The sequence below is a fragment of the Poromitra crassiceps genome (genome assembly GCF_964638095.1).
Source record: "Poromitra crassiceps genome assembly, chromosome: 3".
Lineage (NCBI taxonomy): Eukaryota > Metazoa > Chordata > Actinopteri > Beryciformes > Melamphaidae > Poromitra > Poromitra crassiceps.
This window is the reverse complement of record NC_139625.1, coordinates 11,573,443-11,588,476: the sequence shown is the minus strand read 5'-3', so window position 1 is coordinate 11,588,476 and position 15,034 is coordinate 11,573,443. Positions and strand designations below refer to the sequence as shown.

The following is a 15,034-nucleotide window of genomic DNA, read 5'->3' as shown; positions in this document are numbered from 1 at the left end:
CAGAAGGCTTTGATCGACGCCCCACCGTCAAAAAACGCAATTGACGAACATGTCCGTCCTTGGCACTCTACGTTACTATTTGAAATGACGAACATGTCCGTCCTTGGCACTCAATGAGTTAAGGTCCAGCCAAAAAGAGGACACATCACATCACAAGGGAAGACAAAAGAAGCAGTCTCTAACTTTTTTATGACCTTTGACCCATGAAATACTTTAACAAACATTTATGAAAAATGAAAAAACGACGACCATCAGTGGAACATGACAAGATTTTTGCCTTCCTTTAGCAAAGTTGGAAATACAGGTTGGTAGCCTAACAGACTCATAATCCAACAAAACGTTTCATGGAAAGGAGCCTTGGCTTAATGATTGCAAAACACATTTAATAGAAATAATAACAGAGTACTGTCTGCTATAATAGCATTTTGAGAAATAAAGGAAATAATTTAAACATAGACCAGAACACCAACACATCATTTTGTAGTTGGCTCATAGGCCACTGCCTCTTTTACGGGGAAACCCGCTATAGGAAAAGACTGTAACAAGAAGCCGAAAATACTTCAAAATATTTAAAACGGTTTAAATTAATATTGATATGCTGAAGAGTTGTTGTGTTGTTGGTTTCACTAACAAAACAAAACAAAAAAGCCGGATCTGCAATGTTTTTTTTTCATAGAGTAGGGGTGACACTGTCAATGTGGATATCGATAGCCTGGGTAAACCCAGCCTTCACGTGACCTCCATCATGTACTACACTACAGACATAATCTGTGACATCAGGTTGAAGGCTGGGTTCACCCAGGCTAGGATATCGATGCATGTAGAAACTCATCAGTGGGCTGGAAAGGGTAGGAAATGGGCTATTTTTGCCCCTGTGAAATATATTTCGGGGGCATTTTGGATAATTTCCAGGGCAATTTGATCAAATGTTGGGAAATACTTTAGTTGCACCTATGTAGCCTGACAGACCAATCAATGACTCTTATCCAAGCATCTTTTATTTCTAAAAGTTCATAAACAATCACAGTTGAAGATCCCCATTTCCCTATCTCAACAACACTGTTGAGTGTCTGCCATGTTATTAATGTACATGCAAAAACATGAGTGAACTAGCTGGCCAGCTAGCTTGTGCTGCCTGTCAAGAGGTAAATAACGCTAGTAGGAGGGGTGGGGGTTGCACGGATACCTAGTTGGCCATTTTCGAGTCACACTTAAAAATACAGAAAGTATTAAACTCTTTATTTTATGGGGGCATTTAAAAGCCCCCGTTACCCCAGTTCCAAAGGGCAATTCTAGATTTTTTGGGGGCATTTTGCTCCGAGCCCCCGCTAATTTCCTACCCTTACAGCGTTCATGTAGTTCTCCTCAATGTATCTTGCACATTCTATGGCCGGCCGAGTTGTAATATATTGTCATCTCATGGTGTCTTTGGGTCATTTATAAATTAAATTAATTCTTCTTTTTTCTATCGTGTTTTTTTTGTACTGTTATTTTACATTGAAGTCAATGGCGAGTGGCTTGTATTTTCCTCCCAAAAGGGGCGAGGCCACATTGCTGTTCTGGTCTCTGGCATTCTTTTTTTATTTTATTTTACTGTTTACAATAATAATACATTTTATTTATATATATAAAAAAAACGGCTGATAAAGTGCTGTAACAAGCAATCAACACGCCATCATCACAGTTCACTCAAAATGAATTAAAACCAGCCCAAGCAAGAAGGCACCACAATATAAAATGAAACAACATATAAAATTACATAGTTACCCTGCCTGAGAACAGAGGGTAAACATATCAGTAGAACCAATGAGATAAAAGGCATCTCTGAAAGCAAGTCTCTGAGCATTCAGTGATTCAGTAGATGACAGTATGAGCTCCTGAGGCAGGTCGAGTGACTTCTAGGTCCCTATCGTTGCATCGGCGCTGTTTCTAGGCCGAGCGGCTGGCGCAGCTCAAATCAGTGGGCGTGGACCAGCGCACTTGATATCGTCGTGCTGGCGCTAGACGCAGCCTCAACCATTACAAGCACGCCTTTTAAGCGTAAAATTATGCACCGTCATGCTCATTGGATAACTGCAATAAACGAATCCCACGCTTGCCTTTTTAGCTCCAATTCCAGTGATCCCGCAAAACCAGACGAAAGCCCTTCATCCAGTCTGTCTGTCATTATAGGCTATTATTCTGCAGTTTAAATACTGCAAGCATGTAAATACGCTACACTATAGCAAGATCAAAGTGAAAAGAATGTTCTAAATGCATCAGCTAGAAAAATATAGCCTATCCCTATATGATGAGATTAATTTTATATTGGTGAAAGTTTGTCCAGAACGATATCGTTTTCTCTCCCCTGCTGCAGGTAGAATGATGTACATAAATATACCCTACATTATGTAAAGTCATTGCATAAATGTGTTTTTATTGTAAAACTAAATGTGAGGTTGGGCCAAGATATTGGAGCGGACATCACAGTATAGCACATGACAGTAGAAGGCGTTCCGCAGCGCGTTCCGCTGTCACTTATCTAAATCACGTTAAATCCACACAGGGTATATATAGGCTCAAGAGGACATATATGTTTCACATAGGGTGGTGTTTCATTTCGATGTTTTATTTGGTTCAATACTGAAATGTGTACAATTGCAGGTTGTGTTACCATTACACATTAATTTAGATCGACCTTTTATATCTATTTCGCCTCATTTGGTTGCTATTTAGTAGCGAAATGGAGAAGCACAATGCATGCTGGGACAGGCCAGACAACTTACAATTTATTTTTCCTATATGGGAAGTGTGTTGTGCCTGTCTAAGCTAGGGAGTCAGAGAGAGAGAGAGAAGGGTGACAGAGAAGAGGAAGAAGAGCACTGGCGCACTGAATAGGCCTGGTTTCAGAGAGAGACAGAGAAGGGTGACAGGGGAGAGGCAGCAGAAGAGCACTGGCGCACTGAATAGGCCTGGTTTTCAAAGGCGCAAAGCGCTAAATTTAAGGCAGGTGCCAAGATATCAGTACGCCGAGATTTAAGGCCGACACGCCCACTTTGGCCCATTCTGGGACTGCGCCACGCCCATTCGGCCTAAAGCGCATTTGGCAGCCTAAAGCCATATTGATATCGTCCCAAAACAGGCGCAAGGCACGTTTTTTTGCGTTTAAGGCCCGTTTTAGCGCCGAAGGCTTGTGGGAGAATAGGGCCCCTAGTCTCAAGACTACATTTGGTACATTTGGTCTCATATGTGGTTAAAATATTTACAGTCGTCCCCAAACATGACAAGATGAAAGCATGAATGACTTTCAAACTTTCTCTGCAGCCCTCTATACCTGTTCATCAACATTAAAGAAATATTCCACTTAGTTGTAACATGAGGGTTATTCAGCCCTTAAAGGAGAATTCAGTTTTTTTTTACACCCCGGACCTTATTTCCAGCTTAAAATATGATGTTTTACTCACCCAAATAACTTTGGTTTCAAAGTTAAAGTTTCAGTCAACTCTGACCTGCCCCGGATGTGCTTATGTTCTCCTTCTGTGGTTTTCTCTTCTTCTTCTGTTACCAAACAGAAGCGCTTCTCGCTTCTTCTTCTGAAGCACATCCAGGGCAGGTCAGAGTTGACCCAGTCTGTTTTGTTGTGTAGCTTAGCAGCCTAGCTTAGCATATAGATATGATCTGATTTCAAGATTATGGACGATTCAATTCAATTGCCGCTCGTATGGAATAAGGCCATATCGATTACAAACAGCAGCGGGAGATAAAGCGGGAGGTATTATCTATGTGACGGACACTCGGACAGCAAACAGAGCAGCTGTCGGCAGCACGGAGGTTTGTTACATACATAGCTAATTCATGTTCTCAATATTATATAACAACCATAATGAACCGCGGCGTTACACTATGTTGTTTACAGAGTGCATGGAACATTTATTTTTAAAATGTTTCTATATATATATATATATTTTTAACAGGCTGAATGGTTTTTCGGTTTTCGCCCGTTATAGCCTGTTCCAGATCTCTACACAGAAGAGAATATCTTCTTTTGGCATCCGAATGAAACCAAAGTTATTTGGGTGAGTAAAACATCATATTTTAAGCTGGAAATAAGGTCCGGGGTGTAAAAAAATGGAATTCTCCTTTAAGATGGGACGAGTTTGTCGTGTTCAGATTTTTACCTCCCATTAATTTGAATGAGGCCACGGAAATACTGAAAAAGCCTGAAACTTAAATAAATGATATATGTTTTGTGAACAGATTCAACAATATATCTTGCTACTGTGATTTTCAATTGACTGTGGTTCCAAGGCTTTAGAACCTAATTTTGCCAAATAGCATTTTTATTTACAGAAGAGAATATAGTGGAGGAATATATGACTTAAACCTTTTACATGCTACAGTGTCAAAGCCCGCGCCAAATGTGTCGAAAATGTGCTCCAAATCGAGGCTGACGCACAAGCATGTTTTCTGCTTTAGGAGTTTCTGTTTGTGAGATCAGATCTACTCTTTTTTGTAAATACCAATTTAATTTGTGTGTAAAGCAAGAAAGGAAGGTGAAAGGACATAAGCCTGCTTTATTGTCTTAAGCTGATGTGTTGTTGAATCTGTTCACCAAGTACAAATCTGAATGCTACAAACTCATTCCAGATGTATCTGATCATAGTGATTAGTTTATTCTTGAGTCCTAATCGCCATTTGAGCCAAATTGGAAGAAATTCTAATCAGTTCATCCTTGAGTCCAAGACGATGTTTGAGGCAAATTTGATGAAACTCCGTCAAGGCATTCTTGAGATATCGCGTTAACAAGCTTGAAAATGGCGTTTGAGAGGTCACAGTGACCTTGACCTTTGACCACCAAAATCTAATCAGTTCATGCTTGAGTCCAAGTCGATGTTTGAGGCAAATTTGATTACATTCCGTCAAGGCATTCCTGAGATATCGCGTGAACAAGCTTGAAAATGGCGTTCGAGAGGTCACAGTGACCTTGACCTTTGACCACCAAAATCTAATCGGTTCATCCTTGAGTCCAAGTCGATGTTGGAGGCAAATTTGATTAAATTCCGTCAAGGCATTCCTGAGATATCGCGTTAACAAGCTTGGAAATGGCGTTTGAGAGGTCACAGTGACCTTGACCTTTGACCACCAAAATCTAATCAGATCATCCTAGAGTCTAAGTGGATGTTTAAGGCAAATTTGATGACATTCCGTCAAGGCGTTCCTCAGATATCGCGTTAACGAATATCGGACGGACATACGTACGGACGGACAACCCGGATCCATAATGCCTTCGGCCAGGGCGCCTGTTCAGAGCGGAAGGGAACTGATGGGAATAGCCTAATCCTCCCACGTGCTACGTCCTGCCGGTGAAGCTCCCCTCTGTCAGGTTAAAAGAAGCGGCTGGCACCTGTGCATGTGTCGGAGGAAGCATGGTGCTAGTCAACGGCTCTCCCCAGATCAGCAGAGGGGGTGCAGCAGCGACCGGGGCAGCAGGGGGAAATTGGCCAAGTACAAATGGGGAGAAAATGGGGGGGAATCTAAAAGAAATCATAACAAAATGAGTAACATTTGAATCTGGTGGTCCAACACGTGTATAGCACAGCTTCACTGAATGTAAAAAAAAAATCTCTATATATATTTTCTGTGCAGTCCACTGTAGATTAAATGAACAAAAAGCTTTGATATTTGATGGTACACTGCTGTGTTACTTGTGGTTTAAATGAAAATTCCCTGGCTGATAACTGATCGTGCGTTCCTTTATCGCAAAATAACTGGGATGTGGAGGCTAAATGACGTCACATCTGTTTTGTTAGCGTTCCATTTGCAGAAAACTTGAGCTGGGAAGTTCACTGGTCAGATCCAGTCACTAGCCAGGCTAGCCATTGTTAGCAATAACAGTTGATAACATGGCATTTCGCAGCATTTTGCGCATACAAACACTGCAGCCTCATGTCCACCCAGATAGATGTTAGGCAGTGCTGTGTGTACAGCTGATTTAATGAGACACAAACAAAACAGAAGTGCTAAACAACATTACTACGATTACAACTACTGTTGTTGCGCAGCGGAGCCATCTTGCATTTTTGAGGTCGGGGCTGCTGAGGCTCCTACGAGTTTGGAATGGGAAATACCAGCTCTGGTGACGTCACCGTCCCAGCTGATGACCTTTGAAGTCGTAAGATTACCAGTTCCCAGTTATAAAGGAATGCACGATGAAGTCCAAAAACCCTTCAGCCTGTTAAAAAAAGTATATACAGTATATACAAAAATTACAAAATAAATGTTCCGTGCACGTGGAAAATACCTAAAAACAAGCACGAACTTGCAATAGCTGAGACTACATTATGTGAATTTCCTAAATGCAGGATGGCACGGGCAGCCCACCCTACTCTGCCTCTGTATTTTGAAATTTGACCCATCGCCTGACACACACACACACACACACACACACACACACACACACACACACACACACACACACACACACACACACACACACACACACACACACACACACACACACACACACACACACACACACACACACACACACACACACACACACACACACACACACACACACACACACACACACACACACACACACACCCCTTCATGCCAAATTTCAGCATCCTAAGGCTAAAACTGTATCCGCTAGAGGGCGGTGAACTTTTTGTGGACCAACCAACCAACAGAGTGACTTATAGAGCTGCTGGCCGCAGCTAAAAACAAAGAAACAAAAACAAATCCATCCTAGTGCATACAATGTCCAGCTGGGTGACAATAGGAGCCAGTCAGGGGAAATAACTGACATCACATGCCAATTTGCATATCAATACAGTCTCTGCTCGCAGCTGAGGGCGGGGGGGGGGGATTGTGTGGTTAGTTGGTTGGTTTGGTCTTTTTGTGTTATGTAACTAAAAAAACAAGAACGTAACCTCTGGCTGTGGTGGTTTACATGTTACAACCTGTTGGATAATCACATATTGACTTCATTCATTTGAAGAAGTCTCCTTTAGTGGCCAGTGGTAGTTTATTCATCTTCATCTTCTCCACTTGACTGGCCACCTCGCTGGCCTGTAACACACACACGCACGCACGCGCACACACACACACACACACACACACACACACACACACACACACACACACACACACAATGGTAAATCAGTGAAAAAACATAGCAGCTTCACCTCCTTGCATAACGTTCTGGTTGGTGCTCTGCAGAAAGCTACAAACTGCCTTCCAGTAGAAGTGCGTACAAGATGTGATGCACCCCTCCTGCTAGTTAGCTTAGCACAGTGTTTCTCAAACTTTTTCAGACCAAGGACCACTTAACCAATAAAAAAACACTCGGGACCACCTAACTCCCAAAACATCCCCAAAAACAATAGGCCTACTACTTCAACTGTAAACTAAAAATGACAGGCTAATTAAATGACAAATAGCAATAAGGCTGTACAATTAATCACATTTTTGGCTTCCCACAATTATGAAAACAAGATAACGATATAAAAAATATATATACAATTTATTTCAGTCAATTTAACTCTTTTTTACATTTATTTATCCTTTTCAGTTCAAATATATTCAAAGTTCAAAGAAAGTTTTTTCAAGTTCAATAAATGCACAATGTTGCCAAAGTCAAATAACCTATCTGTTGCCATCTTAAAGTTACATTCAGTGATGTTTTTGTGTTCAAATAAGTGTTAAATGGCTCTATATTCTGACAGCAATCACTGAAATAGAGTGTTTGGTCAATAACTTGGAACCCCCAACCCCCCGCTGTACTCTGTCTCTCTCCTGTAGCCCTGCAAGCAGAGTGGACGTATCTCCGCAACCGTAACTCATAGAGACTCAGGGGTGGTGGCGTTGGATTCAGGGTGAAAAAATATATAGTTTTTTGTAGGCATCGCGATCTGACCTTCCGTTTCCCAGAAAACGTAAACATTTCTCTGATTGGATAGTGGGAGGTAAAAAAAAGAGGGAAAAAGGTAAATCTACTCCCGGACCACTAGGGGGCACCCGCGGACCACTGTTTGAGAAACACTGGCTTAGCACAATGAATGGTAGTTGATTGGTACAGCAGCATACCCCCGTTCAGTTATGGAAAAATACACATTCCAATAGCGCTAAAATAAATTACGAGAAATGGTCATTTTCAAAGCAAATACATAGCCGGAACTACTTTCCAAACATGGTCGCCTGGTGTAGTGATTGTACACAGCGCCTCATGCATTGACTGAGGCGCAGGCACTGTGTGCAATCATAATCGGTTCAAAACTTCTCAGCCTCATCTGGAATGGCATTTCTGACATGCTATTGTACCATTTGAGCAAAAGGGGGCACGGCAGACGCCAAAACATGGCCTAACCAACACAGTCTCACAGAAAATTGTAAAATAGCAACGTTTTGGACCAACGTTGCTATGTTACAATTTCGGCTCGAAAATTGTAAAATGGTAACATTCTGAGATCTTAGGGTTAGGGTTAGGGTAGGGGGAGGGGTTAGAAACAGAAAATCTCCGTACGTACATACGTTACCATTTTACAATTTCGGAGCCGAAATTGTAACATAGCAACGTTGGTCCACAAACGTTGCTATTTTACAATTTTTTTGGAGATCGCAATAACGCCGTAACTCCATGCTTGTTGGTTGATAGATCGCAGAGACCTGAAATTTGGCCCAATGACAGATATTGGTGCTTATAGATGTTAAAGAAATGTTTAATTATAGGTGCCGCTATAACTAAAGGTTTTACATTAAAGGCCATAACTTCCATGCCGTTTGTCCGATTTTCAAGCTAGTTTTTCAAGTCCGCCTGGAAAGTATTTGAGAAGTTTGGAAAACACATTTTTACCTCTACTCGGTTTAGTACGAGTTTGGTACAATGGGGAAAAAAGGCAAAAATATGTATATATTTTGAACAGGCGATACTAGTGTTCCACCTAGTGTCATAAATTGGTACAGCCTGGCCCTGTAGTGTATTAAAGCAGTAAACACTAACAGTGAACATACACTCTCGTGCATTAGGTTATATTTTTATGTAGGTCTGGCTGGAGAAAAAAGAGGTCACAATCAGCGACAAAACTGAAAATGAAAAGAATAAAAAAAACGTATGCAATAGTACGTGATGTTCATACACACGTCGCGTTAGTAGAAGAGGGTTTTTCATTTCCCACTCACTGTTGATGAAGTGGGCACTGGGCAGTCACCGTGAGGTAGCTTTCAGTAGCACGGGAGGTCCATCCATCGGTTGTTAGCGCAACGGCGGGTGCAGTGGACAGGTCGTGCTCAATCACTGACGTGTGCGCCTGTACAGAGCTGGACCACAGTGTCGCTTATGTGTGCACGGGATTGGACCTTAACGAGTATGTTTAATAAATGTCTGAAGCCAGGTTGCTCTACGACTGCATATGGGCGCATACCCATCGAAATGTACATGTACACTCAATGGCACAAAGGCCATTTCATTGAGTGAAATATGAGGATTTGAAGCCTCGAAATAAATAACTTGACAAGAAAGAAAGAAAGAAAGAAAGAAAGAAAGAAAGAAAGAAAGAAATAGAGAAAAGAATGACATGGAAAAATGTAACTTAATCGCGTTTTTTTTTTTTTTTTTACAAACATTTGAAGTTGTCATATGCCTCCCTAATGTTATGCTGACTGATGATGGTATTGGCTGTCTAGCCTATACATATTCAGTTGTGTCTAAACTTTTACAGTATGTGTCTAAAGAGGGACACACACATGGGCGATTACCGTATACGTTGGTGCACTGGCTGCACGTGCAACCCCTAGTGGCCAGATGATTTTTTTTCCCTTTTTTCTTTTATTTTTACAGGGGGAGTCTCACTGAGAGCAATGGTCTCTTTTTCAGGAGCACCCTGTTCACATTCACACACACATTCATACCTGGAAGCTGACCAGTACAACCACAGTCTGATCTGTTGGCCACTGAGCAGCTCCACTAGAGCGGTTGGGGTTAAGGGCCTTGCTCAAGGGCACCTCAGTGGTGGTAATGAGGGAGGGGCAAGCGCTGCCTTTTCACTTTCCCCACCCAGATTTATCCTGCCGGTCCCGGAGATTGAACCGACGACCTTCTGGTCACAAGCTCGCTGTATCGCTGTAGATATCTATATGTCGTTGTATTCGACATTATTCAATGCAATTTCTCGATTCATTGTGTTTCTGAAGAAAATAAATCTGTACTTGACCTCTCAACTCAGCTCACGTGATGCGCGCTGGTCGTGGTACTACGTGCTACTACGTGCTTGCGTCAGACGTCAGCGACAGCGTGTCAGCAAAGGAAACATACCGAGACAGACGAGACAAAGATATTTAACATGGCTAAAAGGGTAAACCAAACTCTCGACCGATTTTTCTCTAAGAAAACTAGGACTGATACAGAGAAACATGACTGCAACAATAACACCATGCTGGTCACCTCAGCAGCAGCCGGCAGCAGCAGCAACATTGTTCTCAGTTCGGACGACGAAGACGAGGGGGGAAGCGGCGGTGGACCACCGGTTATAGTGACAACCACGCAGGCTGCGCCTGTCACAATGTGGCAGTTTGAAAGCTCCACCTCTGCTTAGATTGAACTGTCATTTCTCCAGACAGTAGTGTGAGAACAGATCGAGACATCACCTGACTGCAGCTTGGGTAAAGTTGCATCTACTGTAGGTGCAGGGGCGGAGCGACCCTATCAGCCCAGGGGGGGCGAAGCTCTTAGGGGGGGCCCACATCCCCCCCCCCCAAAAAAAAAATTCAATTAAGGCCGGCAGCGAAGAAAAAAATGCTTTTTTGCAGGTTTGTCTGCCTAACCAATCGTGGACTTTATTACATTACAAAAACTGACAAAACAAAACGGTCTTGTCTCCAACGTTCGAGTCCAAATGCATGAATGCAAGTTCGAGTCACCAGTGCCTCAAGTCAAACTCCAGTCACGAAGTCCTGAAAATTGGACTCGAGTCTGAGTACTACAACACTGGATCAAATATTGAAACAGAGTATTTTTACAGTATTTTACAGTATGATTATGTTTACAATTTTACAGTATGATACACTGAGATGTGTCAGACATCCCACTCCTTCACATGGTTTTCTAAATATGTTTTGGTGGTAAATGCTCACCTGCTCCTGCTCCGTCCGTCAAAGTGTCTTTAACGTCAGGAGGTGCTGAACCGTCTGAAATAAAACAAATAGAATGGCAATATTTCATGTCCGCCTCCAGGCATGTTCACAGAAGCGCACGTGCACACGCGCGCGCGCGCACGCACGCACGCACGCACGCACGCACACACACACACACACACACACACACACACACACACACACACACACACACACACACACACACACACACACACACACACACACACACACACACACACACACACACACACACACACACACACACACACACCTTCACCTCCTTACATAACATTCTGGTTGGTGCTCTGCAAAAAGCTCCAAACTGGATTCCAGTGGATCAGTGAAAAACACAGGAATGGAAGCATCCAGAAAGCTTCACTCACAGCCTGTGATTTTGTTTCCGAGGAAAGGGGGCGGGGGGACAACAGAGGAAGGGGGGCGGGGGGACAACAGAGGAAGGGGGGTGGGGGGACAACAACTACTAGACTAGCGTTTAATCCTGGTCACTTTCAGTAGTCTGGAGCCGTTTTGAAACATTTCTGCTGATTCATATAAGGCGAACGCATTGACAAAGCACCCGGACGATTTTTATTGTGAAGAACCTACAGATAGACTACAGCTGTGACTATTGACAGAGAGGGGGAGAGAGGGGAGAGAGGGGGGGGGGGGGGACATGAGTGAAACAGCAGCTGCTATCCAGAGACGTGCACAGACAGTTTAGGGGCGAGGTACATAAATGAAAAAGGGCAAATCAAGTCTCGCCTAGTGCACCAATATGACAAGAGCCGGGCCTGGCGAAGGGAGCATGGTCGGATGGAAAAAAGCATCCCAACTTGTTCAAAGAGCAACAGGTTAGCTTGTTATTTCTAGGCGTTCATCATCGTTAAAATTTGGCTGGTGGCTTATGAACATAGGTTCCTGTGGTGTGATGAACTCAAAATGCATATTTATGTTGGGTTTCCACGGTCTTTAATGTTTTCAGATAAGACAATTCTTGTTAAAAATGTGTGTGGCTTGACCGGGAATCGAAACCCAATCATCAGATTAATTAAGCCAGAAGCACCTTACCCCTTAAGCCAGAAGCCCAAGCACAACCTGAGCTGAACATGTTCAAACCCTAACCTTAACCCATTTTATTTTATTGCCTAACCCGAACCATAACCATAACCATAACAACCAGCATCCTTAAAACAAAAATAAAAATGCAATGAAACATGTTTGAAGAGTTGTATGGCAATTCCTGTGTTCTGCATTAAGGATGGGCATCAATAATCAAAAATCGATAATTGATCGTTAAGGAATCAATTCGATCATGTGGAATTTTGATTGAAATATTATTTAAACAAATGCGGACTAGGTTTTGGTAGAATTCTTTCCTCCTCTCCCCTCTCCATTGCACAGCCGACTAGCGTCAGGTGTAGCTTCGTATTACTGTCTCTGGTTTTCTGGCTTCGTGCCAAACAACACTGTTTTTAACATGGGGAATTCACACTGGCATCCGCCGGGGACACAAAAAAATGCACCCAGCGATCTGCGGACCTGTTTGAGGCCGCGTATGGGCATGAAACTTCGTACACTACTTTGCTAGTTTTCAACAAAGTGTGAGTGGCGTTACGCGTGTTCGGGTGAATTCATGTCATTTAATTTGTTTATGGTGTTATGAAGTAACAGCAGTCTGTCAGCATGGCTGGGCATGGACTCAGCTACTAGCTAGCCCTTCGCAGGATGCTAAGACTTCAGGTTGGCATAAACGCCCACCTGAACCAATTCACACACATCGTGGCCAATTATAGTGTCTGCAAGTCGGACTGAGAGCCGTTGGATGGAAGTCGACCGTCAGGACAGATGAGGAGGTTTTTGTCATGAGTTTATAAGCCTGGAAGCTGCAGACGGTGAGCTGAGTCCTACTTTCAAAATGTGAGTACAGTAGCCTAACGTTACATATTTGTTTGGCTGCATTGTTAGTCACAGCGCTACTGTTGTCTGATAGTGATATTCTTACTACACAGTCAGAGGCATTGCCATAGCCGGACCGGCCGAGAACGCACAACGTTATTACTAGGGGTGTGCCACCTTAGGCACCTCACGATTCGATTCGATTACGATTAAGGGTGCTACGATTCGATTATTAAACGATTATTACGATTAACTCATTGAGTGCCAAGGACGAGTATGTTCGTCAATTCGTTTAGTAACGTAGAGTGCCAAGGACGAGTAGGTTCGTCAATTGCGCTTTTTGACGGTGGGACGTGGATCAAAGCCAGATCCATCTCCTGTGAAAGTATGGTGGATGTTGAATGTGTAAAAGCTATTTTAGGGACCCATTAGGTGGCGACAGTGCTCTCCAGATTAGAGAAAGGCGAGGAAAAAAGAGAGAAGAAGTCATGGGGAAACGGAAATCGCATCGATATGCATGAAGCATAACGTTAGCTGTGCCTGTGAACAGCAGTCAATCTGCTGCCACAATTGAGCCCCTCCGTCTCCGCTGCGATAGCCCCTCCATATGATTTAGTTGCCGACACTAGCGTCTTTCTGAAAAGTTACATTATTCTCAGCTGGGAGCCGGCGACAGGCTGTGAAAAAGCGGGGTGCAGCGCACTTTTTAGTGCAGAGCAAACGCAGAGCAAACGCAGCAGAGCCCCAGAGACACTCCCACGGAGGAGGAGGAGGGGGGTGGGGCACGCAGGGCACTACAGCATACAACCATTGACAGTAAACACAGACCCAGACAGCAGACGATGCACAGAGACAGGCAAACAAGCTAGAATATCTGATGCCCACCAGCAGTAAATCAAGACCAGCAAGAAGGTGTAGGGTCTGCGCACGCAGGGGCCAGCGCTGCTGGTTGCAGCTAAAAAATATTATTTGGCCAAACAAAATTCCTTTGTTTTCACTGTTTTATTGAAGGAAATTATTTTTGAGGTGTCATTACATCAGAAAATATTAGCTTCAGACTCAATGATGTGCTTGAAATGCTTCATTTCACAAAAGGCTGAATCTCAGATTCTAAATTGAAACGTGTGTTTTTGCTGAAATCAACCTATCTTCTCCGGCTGATAACTAAAGAACGGAAAATTATATCAATAAACTTTTTTTTGCAGATGATAGAAGAGAGTCTCATCGTTCTTTGTGCGTGTTCCGTGTTTACATAGTAATATCACACAATGTTCTGTGGGCCTCGAGAAATCACTGAAAACGCTCTGAAACTCTGGCACTGGGAGCGTCCGTTCTCCAAAAGTGGCTGGCACTCAATGAGTTAATCACGATTTTCGATGCATCTTTTTCACCAAACAGGATTTTTTTTAAGCAAGGTATATTTGTCAGTATCCATTAATTAAAGTAAACAAACAAATGTACCTCCATTATCTTCAGTTGCGACTGAAGTCCACGCATCACATGTTACAGCCACCCTGCATGCTTTCTTCAGTGATTCCAGTTTCCAGTACTTCGGTTTTGGTCTCGTTTTACAGTTAAGGAACTGCTTTCCGGGCGAAATACAGTATTTTTTGCAAATAAAGCAACAAAAAAAAATGCAAAAAATTGCAAAAAAATAAATAAAAAAAATGCAATTTTTTGCAAATCGATAATCGAACATTGTGAATCGATTTTAATCGTCACATGACTCATCGCGATGCATCTAAAAAACGATTAATCGGCAAACCCCTAGTTATTACCAGAGTAATATAAACATCAAACAAAAAGTTCTGAAATTTGTGTTTGGTAGATTATTTCTGTTGTAACAATGCTTCTTGGTAATCAATTGTATACCGTTGGAAAGCCTGTTTATTTCCCTTTTAAATGGTGCCCCATTTGTAAGGAACATGCATTTGTAGCAGCACAGCTGAGTATGTGGGTTGTGCTCATGAAAAATTTGACAAATCTTATCTGCCAATGCCAAACA

General features: G+C 42.7%; 1 protein-coding gene across 2 annotated transcripts in view; it reads right to left on the bottom strand.

Annotated features, from left to right (window-relative positions):
• Window positions 1–172: 172 nt before the first annotated feature.
• LOC310774125 (uncharacterized protein) overlaps window positions 173–15,034 on the bottom strand; it is a 45,054-nt gene continuing 30,192 nt past the window's right edge. Inside the window, exons 8-10 of one of the 2 annotated variants that reach the window (XR_014552579.1) lie at window positions 11,113–11,166; window positions 3,605–7,053; window positions 173–3,488 (exon numbers count right to left, since the gene is read on the bottom strand). Coding sequence is in view for 1 of the 2 variants with exons in the window: in XM_083634198.1 (XP_083490324.1) it covers window positions 7,010–7,053; window positions 11,113–11,166 (98 nt within the window). In the remaining variant the exon portion in view is untranslated. Of the gene's footprint in view, window positions 7,054–11,112; window positions 11,167–15,034 lie in introns of both variants that reach the window. The other variant, XM_083634198.1, reaches the window with a different exon arrangement.